Genomic DNA, 18,993 nt, shown 5'->3' with positions numbered 1-18,993 from the left:
TAATGACGTATGAAATTTTCTTAACGATGGCAGAATTATCGATATCTATCTCGTTTTCTTATTATCGGAAAACAGTTGTTTAATAATCATGACAATAGCGACAACAACAACAATCATAATAATAATAGAATATGAACTTGAAACTGTTTCACGTGAATCTTTAATAAAGGTATTATAACGTAGGGAAATAAAAATATATGAATTGATGTTAAGAATGTTGACCTTTATTCTTTCTGCACCATGTTGTACCGAAAGTGGTTCATTCTGAATTATTTGGTGGCGAAAATTGAAGTAGCGAAATCAAATTTTGAAGAAACGACAAAGTTTCCAGTGGTCGGAAAACCGACGGTTCAAAGTTCCGAAATGCAAGATTACGAAAATTCAAGCTACGATAGAGCGAAAGACCAAAAAATAATGTTTCGATGGAGCGAAATTCCGAAAGTTAAAATATACTCATACAGCCTAGTTTACTCGACGAGTGTGTGTAAAAAATGAGAAAAACCAAAAATCAGAATGACCAGGATTCCAAACGTAAAAACATCGCGAATCAAAAACGAACAAAGATCAAAGTGGTGAAATTTCACCAAGTCAAAAATTCACGGAACTGAAAATCTTCGATCATTCGGAAGTTCGGTGTTTCAAATTTTTTAATTTTCTCATTCTCGCGCTTTCGGAACTTTAACTTGTCGAAGTTACGCCCTTTCGGAATTTCGTCTTCTCGGAACTTTGCACTTTCGAAACTTTGAGCGTCAGGTTTCGGACCATTCGAAACTTTGATCTTTCGTTAAAGTTTTTGATTTCTCTATGATAATTTACGCTACCAAAAAATTCAGAATGTTCGCGATTTCCGAACTTTTTTAACTCGGAATTTCAATTCCACCACATGAGATCCGGGTATAACACGGGTAATTGAATATCAAACGACACCGTCTGAATTTGATTAAGATTTCAAGTTTTCATTTGGCTGTGCGCAACGACTGTGTGAACCGGAAGTGAAAAGTAGTTTGTGTCGGTCATCGAAAGCTATAAAATAGATATCGTATACGCGAAACTTAATACGATGAGTCGTCGACGTCGCCTTCCACCGTTTGAAATATGAAACGAGAACTACGCCAGCTTTTTCATTCATGCACCACGTTTTTCTCAGAAGGTTGAATGACTTGTGGACGGTATAATCTACGTCGTTCATTTTTAATCTTCTGATCGTTGTTGTTATTGTTATGATTATTAATTGTTTTTTTTCCCTTCTTTTCGTCTTCCCGTTTTCGATATAAGTTACCTGTGTATCATTTCTTGGGCCTTGATTTATGAGGTTAGAGTTAACAAAGGTCATTCTCCAAATTTAATTCTTTTCAAAATTCTACCGTCGTTGCAAATGGATTATTATACATAATGCTACTGCCATACACAGTGTTGCCACTGGTCATGGAATTCTGAAAAATCTGGAAAAGTTAGGGAATTTCGTGATGGAGATTTAGTGGCCACCCTGAATCACAGCATTCAAATCTTGTAGGATCGATGATATTATCCTCCATTTTATGGAATTCTGGAAAACCTGGAAAAGTTAGGGAATTTCGTGATGGAGATTTAGTGGCCGCCCTGAATTACAGTATTCAAATCTTGTACCTAGATGATATAATCCTCCATTTTACGAACGAAAACACTCGCATCAAAACCGGGAAAAATGTAAAACCTAAGATCCAAAAAGATATGGGAGAGAGGAGCCCTTGAGAGTATTTTTCTTCAGTCTGTGCTACCCACCCACGCTAATCCTAGTAGACATTGCAGCGCCTTTTCCTTTTATCTATTTTTATCGCGTATAGTGTCTTATACCGACGCACTTATAACTGCTGCGAGGGGGAAAGAGCCTCAACAAGACACGTTTTCTAAATGCAATATACTTGGGTATAAACTTATACGTAAAAACCTATATATGAATAGACGAGTGTGTTTGAGCGTGTGGTGGTTGTGTGTTGGAAATAATATTTCTTCTATAACTTCAACTTCAACGAAAACCCTGCATCCCACCGAAGAAAATATTGTCAAATTCGAACATCAACTTAACTTTGCCGCCTTTTTTTTCTTTTGTTATTTTTTTGCTTATTTCTTTCTTTCTTGCCACTTACATCTATTGCAACTGACCCACGTCCAAAGTTTCTTTGAACGAAACGGCGAGACAACCGAATGGCTCGTTTTTTTTATCAAAGTATAACAACACAGATAGTTTTTATTGGTACTTCGCCCTCCTCCTCTTCCTTCTTCCACTCATACTTTTTGTATATTCGTTCTTTGCTTTTCCTCATCCTTTCGTAAATCAGCCGTGTAGCCGAAACTCAGTCACGAGCTTTTGTTTTTATCAATTATCATGAAGCTGAGGTTAGTAACGTTGACGTAACGAAACAATGGGGAGAAAAATTACTATTTTACCAGTTTATAGTGACTTTGAAACAGTCAAGTTTTCGAAATATGAATACATTTTGCCTTGTCATGATTTACTGAATTTCAGGCATTCCTACAATTGTGAAATAACAATTTTACGAATCGTTAATCGTGACAAAGGTGCTACTAACTTCACTCTCATCATTTATCTTTGTCGCTTTGTTACCGTTGGAGAAAACGTTGGAGAAGAATAAATGATGTTTTTTTCATACGTTTGTGAACTTCGCTCATACATATTACATATACTGTTTAATTTAAATTTTTTACTGTGACATTTTCCGACCTTAAATATTTAAAAGAATACGACGAAGAAGAAGAAAAAAGAGTACGAATTGTCATATTTTTCAGAATATCAATTTTTATTACTATAAAACTGAGTAGAAATTTTAATCGGTGTACATATAAAATGCATCCATAACGCAGAATCGGATCTCTTGGGACAAATGCAGACTGTGTGTGTAGCCGGAGATTTTGAAGGCTAGGAGAGCTTTTCAAACAAGGAAAAACCTTTTGACAAACCATTGTGAATTGCAAAAGCCTCTTACGTTAAAACTTGATGCTTATAATGCGAAATGCGGACGATTTTATTTTTACTCCGAGCTTTTAACAGAATATTTTAGGTATTTCTATATATATATATAAACGTTTGTTACAATCTATTTATTCTTCCCTGCATAAATATCTCAATATACATATGGGGCATTCTACGTCAAATCAGCAGCCCATGTCTCTCACTCCCTTAGATGTTTTTTTTTTTGATCATTTTTTAGTGTAGTGTTGTTACTAACCCAAAAGGATCTCGGACATTTTGACAGATTTTTCCAACTAACAGTGGAATCCGAAAAAAATCGATGAACCAATACCAAAAATGACATTTTTAAAATCTAAAAAATTCGCTCAGATTCTACGATTTAAAATATGATTTTTAAACTAAAAACAACAACCGGATCTCAATCTTTATACTAGTTTTTTTTTTTCCAGTTTTTAGTTTTTTCATGTCTGAATGAGAAGGCTTCTGGCATCTCACAAAATTTTTCGAAAAATTGACAATCACTAATATCTGAGATAATTATGACCGATGCAAAGAAAAAAAAAAAGAAACAAAAAAAAAACAACTCCAATTCCGACATGGGAATACATAAAACTTGTGAAAAAAAAAAGTAAATATTGAGATCCCATTATCATGTGGTGCTTAGAAATCATATTTTAAATCATAGAATCATTATGAATTCTGTTGAGATTTTTCAAAATGGCATCATTGGAATGGTTCTTCAATTTTTATTTAAATTTCAACTGTAGTTATAATAATCTCACAAAAATTTTGACACCCTTTCGGGTTGGTAACAACGTCCTACTAAAAATGATCCAAATCGAAGGGGATAAGAGAAATTGGCTGCTGATTCGACATGGAATGCCCCATATACTAAATTCATGCGTCCCGTGAACATTTCTACAAGTTGACGCATTAGCTAAGGAAATGTCGTTGAAATCCAGGGAATTTGCTGTTATATTGTTATTGTCTGAAGTGAAATTACATTATTGTTTACATCGTCAAACAGTACGCTGTTTAAAAATTTTTGGATGGACGCCAAATTTTTATTTTCTTTTCTTCCACTTCCGTCGCCGCTATAATCATGAAAGTCGAATAAAGCGATGAAAATTTCTTAGCGTACTGGTTATTCTAAAGCGAAACGTATCGCCAAACTTATCGAGTATAAAATTTTCGTCAACCTATTGTAATCACATTCGACTCGAGACTTGGAGTAAACAAAAGGGAACGGATTGATCAAATTCATTCGCCGTGACCTGAGCATTTGGTATAATAAAATGAACTCCTGTGTCCAGCCGAAACCTACCTAAGGGTTTTTTCGTCCCCTTGTTTCGCCTCGACGTTAGGTCGATTGAGCCAGCAGCCTGTAAATCGTTGTCGACTCCTGTATTCAGAAGTACAATTTTTACCAGCGCACGCCGAACCCCCTAGGATTTCCTACATTCTCTCTCCTCCCCCCTATCAATCCAGCGTCAGTCCTGGCCAGGACGCTGCCTTTCCTCAGTTTGATTCCAGACGCGTAGTTCGACGGTAGCACGATACCTAAATTTCACATCTGGCTTCATCGAAAATCATTTCTCTTCGTTCAATCTATTCATCGTATTTCATAAATATAATGATACACAGGCATTGTATGTCATAATAGAGCCATTAACTACGGTAAAAAGAAAATCATCCCAATCTTTAGAAGGTACTCCTTAAAATGGTACGTATTATTTTTCAACAACCCCTGTAAACTCAGGTAGGAATTCGGTGAGGTGTAAGTGATTTGTTATGACAGCTTTTCATTTCATAATTTTCTTCTTTCCCCTCTACGCTCCCTCTCTCTCTCATTCTTATACCTGTGCAACAGATTCTCAAGTTCCTTCTAACGTGTTTGTTTCCTGCATGCCTGCATTCTCTTTATATATAGCTCACGTAGAGGATTTTTACCTTAGTTTTCTTATTCGATAATTTATTGTTCATCGTTTTTTTAAGTCTTCAACCGAGTATTCAACACGTTTCGTTTTAAATTCAACTAATGTTTTAATTTTGTACTTGTTGCTCATCGATGCTTTACCTTGTATGTAAATTTAGCATCTCGCTGTTGATCAGAAGCAGTTCATCCTTCGGTAGAAAAATTTTCCTTCGTATTCGTCGAAGCAGTTTCAAACTCTATATTAAACTTATTATTGACTCAAATAGGGTATATGGATCGTAATAATGGTATTATACCTGGGCTGTGCAGGTAACGCATCCCTTGGGTTATAATATAGAAATTAATATAGGATATCCATGGTATTATTATATGAAATAATATTTCTATAGTTCTGATTCACAATGGCTGCATCCCCGGGAGCAAACAATGAACGATGTTATTTCCTAAACCTTTGCCCCTACGCAAGTCTTTCTTATACCCTAGTGGTATAATTGTGTGAAAATATTTTTATGCCTCATTTGAAAACCAAAAATTAATAGTACAGAATCTTACCCAGGGATAAATTTTTTTTCGCCCCCCCCCCTTATTTGGAGGGGTGCGGAGAGGGAACACGACTCAATAGATTACGTCAGAATTTTTGACGATCAATACTACACAAAGCACACTGCGGACCGATCAATAGAAATTCTCATCGCTGAAGAGAGAATGCGTTTCTCGATGCGCAGGCTACTGCAAGATGGACGATCTTTGTTCGATGTAGCCCCACCCTTAGATTTTATTGTGTTTGGAAGAAAAAGAAATTGAAGTCAAGCCACTTCGAATCCTTGACGTCCAATTGAAACATGACTAACTTATCAGATTTATGTACCCCACCTCGAGGTTCTAATAATGATTTTTAGTTTCAGCATTGAAATATTATACGTTTTGATGTTCCATTTTCCCTGATCATTTTTTAATTTAAATGAAATTATCACCCCTTGGTTTCCTGGTTTCACAAGCGTTGTGCAACCGACCTAATCGTAGAGAATTTGGAGTGGTTGTCGTTATTACGGAGAGCTTGTAGCGAACTTGAAAGATAACATTTTTTCATAACCAGAAAAATGAAGAACTCGACACAAACTTTCATGCCCTAATCGATTGGGAAATGTATGCTGGCTGTCAATTGTTGTTACAAATATTGGTCAACTTCCTGTGTATTAAATTGTCTTCATCGACTTTGTTTCAGGTCTGGACTAGCCATGTCCACTAAGAGGCGACGAGGATTAAAATTCAGTATAGGAAGAGAAACAGCCCGCGATAGTCGCAAGAGATAGGATGAGTGGGCCGCGACATAGCGAAGCTCACTGCTTCAATGAGAACTCTCCAAGGCCACCGGTGCCTGGTAAGAATTGATCGATTTGTAGAATTCGCAGTTCAACAATATCGAAAGCAACAAAAATTTCTTTAGATTATTTCTTCTCGTCAATTCAAGACTTTTGCAACTTGTATGTCCTGAAAAATATGAATTGTGCGGTTATCTCCGAATATCCAATATAAAAAGACTAAAAGTGTGCAAACATTCTTTCGTTTTAGGAGAGGAGACTGGCAGCCGTGTCAGCAGACTCCGTCAACAGAGTCAAGCCCTAACACCGAGGCGTTCTTCGCTCGCTTATACTACTGCTTCTGTTTCTTGCGATGGTTCGGCCCCGCTGGGATTTGAACCAGAGGGAAGCTGCGGCGGCACTTGTATGGAAAGCGTTTCGCCACCAGCCTGCCTCAGGTGGGCGAGGAACTTGCACTCGCTTCTACAAGATCCGGAGGGTATAGCATTGTTCAGAAAGTATCTGGACCAGGAAGGCAGACCCCATGCGGAACCATTAAATTTTTGGTATGCCTGCGAAGGGTTGAAGAATCATCATGATCCGAACACGATACATCAGCTGGTCAAACTTATTTATAGAAGGTAGCCTAGGATTGTTTGATTTCAGCGTATCGATCGATAAATTTGTTCAATTGTCCGGAAGCTTTTTTATCACAGCTAAAAACTCTGCCTTTGCAGATTCTTTCTCAACTTGCAGCTACTGGTGCCGGAAGATGTTAGAAAAGAAGCTAACCGCCGCGTCAAAGAAGGTCGAGTCGACGGAAAGGTGTTCGACAATGTTCAGATGGAAGTCGAACACCTTATCAACGAAACCACTTACCCAAACTTCCTCAAATCCGAAATGTACTTACAGTACGTTCAATCCTATCAAAACCCGGATTCTGGTAGTTGTACCAGTTCCGGGTCGAGTCGGGAAATGTCTGTATCCTGCGGGCCAACCTTGCTACCGACTCTCCACGAAGACAGCGAATTCATTAGTTCGGCTCACACTTCGCATTCGGCTAGTGAAACACCTGGGGAATTGAGGGCTGGCGAATTAAGACTGACCAGGGATGTTCTCATGGCGACTCAACAAACAAGAGCGATGGAACTGCGGCCTAAGCCAGAGGCCTATGCTGGGTAAGATTGAATATGTTTTTTTTTGTACATCTGCCCATACGTTTAATCATTTTCAAACCAGCTTCGATACCCTTTCGAGGTATTATCTATATTGTGAATATCCAAATGATTCATTTTTACCAATCATCTGAAAGTAGAATGCTGTGCGAGTTTTTTTTATTTTCTTTTTTTCTTTTTAAGTTACACTTATGTGAGAGCTTTTGCAATGCTGAAAGTTTGCATACTCTAAGTTTGAAGCTGATTAAGCGGAGTATATTTTACATGTAGTTTGTAAACTATTTTAGATCTTGGTAATAATCGAATTAGCGAGTAGATCGAGAACTACAAGTAAATTATCCTCCTCTTCGATTTATTGCTAGTTTTTTTATAGACCGCTTTCATACTTTTTTAAGTATATATTTAGTTGTTTGTTTTCATCCATATAAAATTATCCCTTTTTTTTCTGCAAATTTGAATTTGTTTTACACGATGCCGCTTAGAATCCTGTAGTACAGAATACACCTTTCATTTGATTTTTTACTTAGTCGATACCGCTGCACCTTGCGCGTTTTGTTTTTAATTTCCCATTTGTTTTGTTTGGCATTTTGCGTGGCGTTTGCGTAGCATTTACTTCCAAGCTGGCGCTAGTCCCTACCACGTGCCAGCCAACAGGTTACACGCTCAATATTCGTCCTACAACCCAGTTTCAAGGCAGGATTCTGAACTGCAGAGTTTGAGCAGTGACGCCCGGACAGAATCCGATAATATGTCGCTCACCGACTCGTCTGTGTAAGTTTATTTTTTCCTTTTTTTCTTTCCTTTTAATTACAACACGCATCGCAAGGTATAGAAATATTTGCACAATTCTACGACTTATTCGAACCGATTAACAACTAGTTTGAAACTCATTCAACAAAGTTTCGTTGGTTTGCTTTTTTTTTTAAGTAAAAAAAATTGCATCGAAGCTGAGTTGCAAAACTTTTATACTTTACGATTGTGTTCTGAAACTGGATAAGGCTTGGATGTTGATATCTATAAGCGGTAAGTACATTATTTAAACAAGAAATATTACGCATGCTAAAAAATTGTTATCTCTCTTTTTCATCTACGACGATGATTTTGCCAGTTATCTAATGTTGGTATCATTTTACTGTGCGAGAGATAACATATCAGTTGCGTTAGAACTGATATGCGGCGAGACTATGACAAAAAGAAGTTTAGTTTGTATTTGATCATTACCCCGTGATTGCTGTTGAGAGATTTATGGCTTGGATTATGCAGTGAAGGAGTTGCTTTTCCTATTATCTTGGAAAGATTTTTCAGTGCATTAATAAATAGTTGATTAACATGTATAATTCGAACAGTATGGATAGAGCTCATAGACTTTTTGGTTGGTCTACTCAGTGCGTTGTGGATCAACCAGTTTTCACTCGTCGACAACAAAATGCTTTGGTCGAATGGCTGCTCAACAAACGGTATAATCTAAATAAGTATCCTATTATTTATAAGGATCATCACAGGGATTGTACATCATGGTCTGGAAAATCTAATAATCTGGATTTCTCAGGGGTCCCCGAATTGCTTAGCCACTGAGGTGTCGAAGCATCAAGAAAGCTGCCCGGAATACGTTACATATAAAATATATTGTATTTTAATGATAGAATCTATCATTAATATGGTAGTATTTGAGTAAACATTTACTGCACAAATTAGTAAAACTGCGCGTATATTAGTTTTCAGCATGTTTTTATAGCTGCTTATAATTTTATCACTAGAATTATCTGTCCATAATAATTATTTTATCAGTATGTGTAAGCAAATATGATTTTAAGAATTCATCATCGATGGTAACTAGACGAAAGATTGCGAAATTCCACGAAACATTGTCATTACAAAACTAAAAAAAAAAAAAAAAAAAAATGCAAGTCACAGTCTACTTACATTCCAGCGTATAGTATTACAACAATCATTTTCTTTTATTACAGCGATGGTATGTCGATAGGAAGGCCACGCAGTAGTAAAAAGCAATACATGCGACAATGCAGAGCAATGAAAGAGTCGGCGAATCTGAACCGTGATCCGATGGTACACTGCACGGTTATCCCTAGAACGCAACGAGTGCCTCGCGACCAAACACGTTCTTTAAAGCCGGAAATTTTTGCCCAAGTCTTGATAGAGAAATTAGAAAATGTAAAAAGAGCGCGCGAGACGCAGGAGAAATTAGACAGGCATTTGCAAGATGGGGAAATAATTGGCGGGGATGCGATGAAGGAGCCTCTAACCGGCGGGGCAAGAACGCTGGCCGACGCCATTAGAGAAAAGCTTTTGGTCGAAGACGACAGTGATCAAGCTATTCTGGATCAACACGTATCCAGGGTTTGGTCAGATCTAACTCCGTTGAGATCGCCTGGCCTGGCCTCACCTCGACCCCATTCTCCTGAAAGGAGGCGAGGACTGCTGCACAATTATCCTCATCAACGATCATACAAACAAAAAAAAGAAAAAGATGGTTCGTCTACATTTTCGGCGGACAGCGGAAATATTCACGATTTTCCCGAAGGCAGCGATTTGTTGGGAGCTGGTTCAATGAGCTCTCTAGGATCGCATTTGCCAAAATCTAAATCCATCCCATCTGATTATGCAGAATCACTGAATAAACCGGATCTTTACCCACCATGTAAGAATCTTTTGTTATATTTACTGGAATAAATAGATCCCTGACAAATATTTATATTGAATATAAACTAAAAATAAACGATGTAACAACATATAATCAATGCACCAGCACCAAAACCTGTTCACTCTATTATTTTTCTAATTTTTCTTTTGTTACTCCTATATCACATATTTCGTTTATCGAAAGCTTTGAATTACGATGATACCTTGCTAATTTTGGCAATCTTTCGCTACTCAGTTCTTATTGAAAATCGTTAATTCTCAAATTAGAATATCCTGAGTTATGAGAAGTATCATTATTCAAGAGTATGCTTGATAGCTGGTATTTATTTATTTATTTTTGTAGCTCACGATCAGAGACCTCGAAGGTGCGATATAAGTAGAAGATCGACATCTTCTAAAAAATCAATGACTGAATTAACTGACAGCGGTGTGAGCGTGGTGAGCGATGCACCTCCGTTAGTTGCTAGCAAAGACAGTCGCCTATTGTCTTGGTTGAAAGAATCTGATAAGAAACCTGATTCTAAGCACGGTCGACATGGAAAGAAGTACGGTTCACGAAGCGGCTCTTTAGAGAGAAGTAGTAGGGAGACTTGGGGCGTTCCTGCCCAACCTTTTGTAGCCGATCCTGGAATGCCTCCTCTGCCGCAACCACATACAGTGAGAACCGATATCATGATATTTTTACAATTTATATGAATCAACGAGGCACTGAGGTAGAAAATTTTATATATAATTCTTGTCAACAGGCTACGCAGCTAGAAGAAGCCAGAAGAAGGTTGATGGAAGAGGACAGAGCGAGAGGTGGTAGTAGTAGACAACGTTACCCAAATAGTGGTAAGCTGTCGTGTGAACCGACTAATCTAAATCCATCCTGCATCCAATCTAACCAATCGACATTGAGGAAGAGTAGACAAGATCCGGCAGATTTCACCACCGTTGTGTTCAGTTTCTGTGACGAACAACTCCCTTATATGACCAAAATTCCTGGGCGTAATATCACTTTGAAACAGTTCAAGGATTGTCTACTAAAGAAAGGCAGCTATCGGTAAGTTTATTTTAATCGAAGAAAAGCAATAAACATCTAAAGCATGCGTATAGATACTAAAAAGAAAACCTTGTATCCTTCCTACAAGTTGATTGTATTTCTCTCTTATTTTTGTCTTTATTGATGTACACTTAATTTTTGCAGGGAATATTCAATCGTTTGATTGGGAACTTGAACAAACAATAGAAATCATTATTTCTATGAAGTGATAGATATTTCTTATCGAAACTTTAATCGTGACACTTGTATTTTTATTTTACGATATTACAACATTTCTACTTTATTCCAAATTTTCTACTTTGCAGGCAGTGCATATTTCTGTTTATCCCATCACTTAACTATAATCATATTTTGTTCATTTTTCTTTGCAGGTACTTCTTCAAAACATCATGCAAAGATCTAGATGTGAAAGTGATCCAGGAAGAAATAACGAACGACTCCGAGGTTTTGCCGCTGTGGGAAGGCAAAGTAATGGCACAGGTCAAAGCGATGGAGTGAAGCGACCATTTGTTCGAATACAAACGAAATCGAAACAGTTCTAGATCAGTTTGAAGGATACAAAAGTATTTCCAGTCGAATGGATTCAGAAATTATTTTTCGCTAACATTCATTTTTAAACTAAACTACTAGTCTTTTATTACGCGTAGACATCGATAATTAATCATGTTAATTTTATTCACGGTTTTAATCACCCACACCTGCATACATTTGTTCATTTTCTCAAATCACTTTTTTTTTTTCCCTTTCCACCCATATTTTATAAGTCGTAATTTTATCACGGAAAGTGAATGAAATTTTGTCACAGCAGCGCCATAAATTATTGCCATTTTTCATTCGCTTCAATTTATTTAGATCAGTTTTGTTTCATTTTCTTTTCGTATACTTTTATTACGAATTTTCAGCTCGTTTAAATTAGCCCAAATTTTGGCAAATCAGGGGACTGGTCCAATTGAATAATATTGTTTCATAATTCGTTTTGTCGAAGAGAATGATAAGAGAGGTGAAGTGGAAAACACTTCGTAAAAATGGTTCGCGTTATAATCATAAATGTGGCCACTGATCGAGTTTAATCACACACAGTGACAGTGATCAAAAGATGAAAGAGAAAAACGGGAAACCGAGTACTAATATTTCCTTGAAGACTTCCCTTAGTTTTCCAGCCGACTGTACAAAAGCCTGTGTAGTGTCTCGCCTTATTAAGGTCCGCCTAGACCCTAGACTTGTAGGAAAAATTATTATTACAAATTAGTAATAAGAGTTTATATATCTATTAAAAGAAAATAATAATAGTGACATTTCTTATGATTTTATTATTATTATTATTATTATTATTATTATTATTATCATCATCATCATCATCATTATCATCGTCGAGAATGATTCACCCTCACATCACTCATTCATCCAACATTGTAACATACACACATACCCCATACATAAGAAGATTTGCATAAAAAACACCGAAGAAAATAATTAGAACAAAGTATGTAATAATATTTTATCAGGTGCGGAAATTTGTGCCTTTTTAGTATTTTAAGATTTGATTGTAAGCGAATCTAGGCGAGGGTTAAGAAATACTTATTAATTATGAGCTTGGGAGACTTCTAGAGATTATGTTTCTGTCCGTGCCAAAATTCAACACGGTGATATCGCCATTTTATGCATGTAGTTGAAATTTCCTTTTCAGTTTCGGAATCAACATTCATACTCTGAATGTCCGAAGTTTTTTTTTATTAACAATTTTATTCTTAATTTTAACTCGCTAAATGTGTGATGTTTTCGCATACAGGGACTATTATCGATTATACAAGTGTTCTTTTTGTTTTATCGATTTTGTCAAATTTTTAATAAGCGATTCGATTGACTGTGTTTAAAAAAAAAAAAAAAAATTATAAACGACCTTATTGATAAATATTGGACTCGCTTCGATACGTTACGCGGGTTGCGAGTCGTGCGGTTTTTGCACAAGTTGAAAAATCATCTCCAGGAGTCTTTCGTTTAATGGTATTTTAATAACATGTCTAGCAGCTGCTGGGCGCTGACCTCCGCGAAATATTATATTGAAATAAAATATAAAATAATTATACTGATTAATTGAATTATAGATGATAAAATTATGTTTGACAGCTATTTATGTAGGGCGGTAGTATAAGGGGACAGCGCATGGTGGCTCATAATGATGAAATTCCTCTTTTTTTTTCCTTTTTTTTTTCCTTTTAACTGTACGTAATTAAATATTATTAATTGATATCACGAAAGCTAAAGTGTTCCTGTACCTAATTAATTATTATTATTATTATTATATATCAAAAGTATTGAGAATAATAATAATGCGATTTTCACCGGATTAAACGACAAAAAATTTTCATTTATAAATCATTTTCTGTTGTTTAAAAAGTGTGCCGAAAAATAGATGTTTCAAGAACTTTGAGTTCAATGCCTTGATATTTTTCTTAATGAGAAGCAGAAAATCTTGAACATTCCAATGAAACTTTTCGAATCGTTTTTTTTTTAGTACGTTTACAGTACTGCAGATTGTACTTTGTAATTTTTAGATACAGGGTATAGAAACAGATGTTTCTTCTATACTTATATTTCGCGCGAGCAAAAGCATAACTTTTCGTGTTTTGTTAATTTGTACGTTAAAGATTATTTTTGGTTAGAAATGTCGATTTAGAGGCGAAAATTTATACGAAAATATTTTTATCACGTGATTTTTTCTACGAATCGTTGAATTTTTAATAATTCTTGTAACATCTTGCACGCATATAGAATGGCGAAATTTTACAATACAGAATTTAAAGAAGCACTCAGAGAAATTGCGCAAAGAGTGGCTCATTTTAATTCACCGTACGGTAAGATCGTTGCTTTTGCAATGCTGTTTTTATATTGTAATAACTGAAGCACTTAATAATAGTCACGCGCCACGACAAAACTACAGGTTATTTAATCAGGCTGACTGATAATTACTAGTCTTGCAAAAATCTGTATTATGCATGTAATTCCGGGAGCCTTGTGCTTGCGCAAATCTACAAAGATAAACGTTTTCATTTAGGTATACAGCTATTAACTCGTAATCAAGCATTACTGCGCGTATTTTTTTTACGGGCAGTGAGATTGCGGAATAACTCTGCGATTTTTTTTTCTTCTTTCTGCTTCATTTTCTCCGCAATCTCAAACGATGTAGTTTTAATTGAGTACCGCTGTGTTACCTGACATTGCTATTTATAACTCGCAATCGTTACGAAAAAAGAGGAGAAAAAAAAAAAAAAAAAAATTGAAGCGTATGCAATTATTCGAAATTTTTCGTGGAAGTAAATTTTCTTACGGTATATACATACAATGAACTTTGAATGAATTCGATTCAATCAATACGTAGTAAATTGCGGTCAGCAAACCGTTTCCGAAAGACGCGAGCTATTCAAAGGAGATATTTGAACCGTGAAGAATTGAACAGTTTTTAAATGCAGATCGCGTTCGAATAGTTGAGTGGACACGTCGCTTGGCCGGAATTAGAGACGACACGATAGACGAGGCGAAAAATCGAAACGATTATATTCAATTGCTGAAAATAATGACACGAGGCGGTCGTTTGCACGGTGTATTTTTGAAATGTCCACCCGAAAGCGACATCCCTCCTCTGGCAGAGGCAATGGCCAATTTTCTCAGCGATCAATGTCCCGATCTGCCACGTGCCGGACCCGTCGAACCGATCGTCTCGAGACAAACTCCCGACGGTTGCGCCTACATCGCCTTCAGGAGGATACCGGAAAAGGGAGTGTTATGCTACATGGCCGTCAGTCCGGATGGCCTCAAGTTCGAGGAGAGCGAATCCGAAAACGAAGAACGCGACGAGCTTAACGAGATGAAGATGGATTAGAGGCGGCGAAGAACGTTGTCCGAAGGATCATTTAGTCATTGTGCGAAAATTAATTGTCGTTCTGTTGCAATGTTGGTCCTATTTTGATTAATATTATTATTTGTTAATTTTATCGGTTAATTTTAAGCGACAACTTTTCGAACGTTTCCTGAAATCTGGGGTGAGAATTCGAAGGAAAATTAAATTAACATCCTACACGTGTCAGGGTAGATGATTTTATTCGTTGCTAAGATAATTTACCGATTGCGTGTATGCATGTACCTGAAAATTACGTAATTTGATTAAACAATCTTATTTTAGGACGAGGAAACAATGCTTGGATTCTCGGCTCGCTCGCGTTCTTATGTTATAAATAGAATGTAAATTCCGTAATTAACGCCAATGGAAGTGAAGAAGCAATTTACGCCGTCCTTTTAGACAATTTGCGGTTTCTCTCGTTGCCTTGGACCAGCATATTTTTTTCTATGCGGCGAATAAGTGCGGTCACGTGTATCTTGAACTGTTCTATAGAATTACGTAAATACTACGAACTCGACTGTTATTCTCAATTGTCGGTCTTTTTAACAGGGGATATACCCGTGGTTGCGGTAATTATACAACTATAGATGAGCTATAAATTATTTTTCCGTACCATAGGTGTCAGGAATACAGCGCTTTCATAATTACCATTTAATCACAGTATTCTCGGAGAGTCTATTTTTAGTCATTTGAAAATATAATTAACTACGCATCGTCTTGTTACAGATTTTATTCTATGAATCAGATACGAAGAGTTATGTTTAACTTGGCTTCTTCTCTGATAATAACTTTGACACGGTATTAACAAAAATTTTATTTTTGGCGTCAAATTTTACACAGAAATCACTTTGTTACTTTGATTCTGTACTTCCGAAAAATGGATTATCGAATTATCAGCCCGCAGTATTCAACGGAGGCTTAAAGTGAAAGGATATTGCAATAAACGAATAAATAAACCGGTGTACTTTGGAAATTTGCATTTCTTCGTATTAGCAGCCTGTTGCGGCTCCGCTAGCGAATATTTTCAATTTGTATAAGAGTTCGTAAAAGTCTGTGATCCCGTTACGACTTGGCTTACAAATATCGTTATATCTCCGCAACTATTGATCTGATTACGAACAACTTTTGTCTAAAATCTGGCCAGACGTTCTAGCTGTCCACAGAAAAAAAAAATGAAACAAAATCGGTGAAGTAGTTGTGGAATTATAAGTGAACATACGGACACACAGGCAGAGAGACGTTGAGTTTTACATCATATGTAGAGAAAAGAAGAAGTCACGTGTAACGTGAATAATATTTCCAGGATAAGAAAAACTAGTTTCCGGGTAATAAATCTTAATGATAACTGTAAGTATTACACACACAATGAATAAGTTACATTCATATATAAGTCATTTGTAGACATTATCTTATTGTCAGTTTTATTACATATGTATATTCTTGAAACGTTATGCTTACATATAATTGCAAATATGCTAGTTGAAGCTATTCAAAAAAGTAGAATATTGTCCAACGTCGCAAAAAATTTCCACTACTGGATTCGTACGTAAAAATTGTACATTGATTTATATCAATACCATGCGACGCAATTTTGAACTTACAAAGAAAACGCGAGTGAATATAAGCGAAGAATTTAAATTGACTATGATTTACCCAATTGTCTGGATTACTCTGTTGCGTGATTAATTTGCCGTTGATGGTTAGCGAGAGGTCAGTGATTAAATCATTCACTGAATTTCGAGTATTCTCATACATCAATTAAAGAGCTTTTTTTTGTTCTATTTATTGTTATAATAAATCGATAAGCAGAAAATATTTCAAGCTCACCGTTAGCGGATGTTAGTGGTAGGAATTACTGTGATTTCTTCGTATTTCTTCGGTCTGAGAAAATTATTACGAAGCAATAAGGATATATCCTCATATGTACCTATCTAATTGTAAGAGTTCTTTTTATCCGACCTTGTGGCTGATCTCGGTTACGAACGCGTGATGAAGGTGGCGATAAATAGATAAATAAACAAACAAATGGGCTGAAATCCCTCTCGATAATCATAATCTTTGTGTTCTAATGAAATGACGGAATTTTGGGGCAAGAGTTAATGGATACGTAAAGTATTCGGATAGAAATCGCACGAGCGTCATGACAATTATTGTAATTCACCAGGTACTTTACCGGTTTTTCAATTAGGGTAATTGTTTCGCTTCGGGGTATAAGTATACCTACTTCTAGGTACGAATTAGGTGGTTAATATATTGTAAGGTGGGTTCATTCGGGATAAACCACTGTCCGTATAATTATATACATATGTATGTACCTACTAAAGTTTTTATCAATCGTATCGTGTATTTCCGTAAATTTATTCTTCCGTGTTATTTCAGCTACCTGCCGGTCCTTCAATTTATTATTCATAGCTTTGTTTTTCGATGCGCTGAATCGGTCGATTCTCAAATATGCGTCACTTGTAGATTTACAAAAATTTGCGATACGTCGGTAATTACTTACATACTAATTATCACCATTTACATTGTATGTTCATACGCATAGGTGTAACTATTCATCCATCCATACATTCGTGTAAGTATGTATCTACAATGTTTCTTGTTTACTTTTCTCTTATTCCTCGTATCTTGATCTTTACTCAACTAATTGTTTTGTTCATTTATTTTTTTTAATTTTTTTTTGAGATTACCTGTGTGTGAATCTTCGCTTCGAAAACTAAAGGATAAACTTACCGTGGTAATACATAAATAATTAGTGTATAAAATGAAAAACAGCCGGTGCAGTAGATCAAATTAAATGAATGAATTATACGAAGTATTTCGATAAAATTAAAAGTTAATGATTTCAAACACACAGTTATACATGCGAAGACATGTTACCCAATATGTCGGTGAAGTTGAAAGATGTTTGAAAACAAACGACTTATCGTTGCTTTATTAGGAAAATTTCGAACAACGTAAACTTACAGCGCCAAAACGTTCGCGAGCTGAAAATTGCGCAAGTCAGTGTTCGGCTTTAGATTTTACGACTGTCTTTCAAGTACGCTGTAATCAGCTGTACAGCAACGTAATCTACTTTTTTAAAACCATTGAGCTTCCTAACCCTCCTCTTGAGCTTTACTTCGTACAAATTACGCTTCACGTAGCCGCTGCGTGATGAACGCGGAGAAGAATATACGTATAACAATATCTACCCTTGATCTATCCCTTATAATATGTTTCAGATGTAAAATTATAAACGTAGTAAGTGAATTTCTAACGACTGCACGTTACGTCGTCTGCTAAAATTTAATGCGCACGACGCGATACAATCCGAGAGCGACTGTTTGCCAGGGTGACCAACTGTCTCTAACCTCAGAAATTTTAAGAATTGCCGTTAGCAGTTCTGGTCAATACCGACAACTGTCAAAATTCTTAAGGTTACCTTGATTCGATTGGTCGCCCTGGCAAACAGCCGTTTTCGAATTTCAGCGCATGCACGTCAAACTTTGGCGGACGACGGGCCGTGCAGTCGTTAGGAATTCACTCTCTTTATCCAAGTACCGTGGAATATTCTTTACAGATGTTGAAAATGAATTATAGCTCAACTCCCGCTGTGGTTATATAATTTGAGATTTGAATAAGCCGCAGTATTAAACGCATTCGGTGCCGACAGCGGGTTGTAGTCGCATGTTTAAGAACATATTTTTCAGAACATTGCAACGTAGGATTCATTTTACTTTTTAGCGGTTGTGCGAGTGGTTTCTTGTCGATCCGTTCATATCTCGCAATAATTCCGATTGTTGGTATATACACCTCTTTTACGATTATTATACCTATACCTTTAAACCGCATTTTGCCTCACCACCGGGTATTTCCCTAGCATACGAATGATAAATTACACTTTATTACAAATCCAATTGCCTTTAGAAAGGGAATATAATAAAGACCACGTCAGGTGAGGAGATTTGATGACGTGCGGACAGCTTCGGACTTGCGTTATTCGTAACAGTTCAGGAATTGGAAT

General features: G+C 36.4%; 2 protein-coding genes across 8 annotated transcripts in view; both read left to right on the top strand.

The window, feature by feature from the left end:
• The window catches only part of LOC124176275 (axin), a 70,566-nt gene extending 57,227 nt beyond the window's left edge, over nt 1-13,339 (top strand). For 4 of the 7 annotated variants that reach the window (XM_046557340.1, XM_046557335.1, XM_046557339.1 and 1 more), the window contains exons 2-9: nt 6,133-6,288; nt 6,480-6,849; nt 6,946-7,386; nt 7,990-8,154; nt 9,351-10,042; nt 10,388-10,701; nt 10,791-11,089; nt 11,461-13,339. In XM_046557340.1, coding sequence (XP_046413296.1) covers nt 6,222-6,288; nt 6,480-6,849; nt 6,946-7,386; nt 7,990-8,154; nt 9,351-10,042; nt 10,388-10,701; nt 10,791-11,089; nt 11,461-11,587 — 2,475 coding nt within the window. In that variant the 5' untranslated portion in view covers nt 6,133-6,221 and the 3' untranslated portion in view covers nt 11,588-13,339. Of the gene's footprint in view, nt 1-4,498; nt 4,695-6,132; nt 6,289-6,479; nt 6,850-6,945; nt 7,387-7,989; nt 8,155-9,350; nt 10,043-10,387; nt 10,702-10,790; nt 11,090-11,460 lie in introns of those variants that run through there. The other 3 variants (XM_046557337.1, XM_046557342.1, XM_046557341.1) reach the window with 3 other exon arrangements.
• Nucleotides 13,340-14,415: 1,076 nt separating this feature from the next.
• On the top strand, nt 14,416-15,228 carry LOC124174682. The gene has a single exon (XM_046554061.1). The coding sequence runs from the start codon at nt 14,664-14,666 to the stop codon at nt 14,967-14,969; it is 306 nt and encodes a 101-aa protein (XP_046410017.1). The 5' UTR covers nt 14,416-14,663; the 3' UTR covers nt 14,970-15,228.
• The last annotated feature ends 3,765 nt before the right edge of the window (nt 15,229-18,993 follow it).

This window comes from Neodiprion fabricii, chromosome 2 (assembly GCF_021155785.1).
Source record: "Neodiprion fabricii isolate iyNeoFabr1 chromosome 2, iyNeoFabr1.1, whole genome shotgun sequence".
NCBI lineage: Eukaryota > Metazoa > Arthropoda > Insecta > Hymenoptera > Diprionidae > Neodiprion > Neodiprion fabricii.
Note: the sequence above shows the minus strand (reverse complement) of the source record. Positions and strands in the feature narration are given on the sequence as shown.

Coding starts and splice junctions, on each gene's coding strand:
- LOC124174682 (XM_046554061.1), top strand. CDS start 14,664: ATGACACGAGGCGGTCGTTTGCACGGTGTATTTTTGAAATGTCCACCC.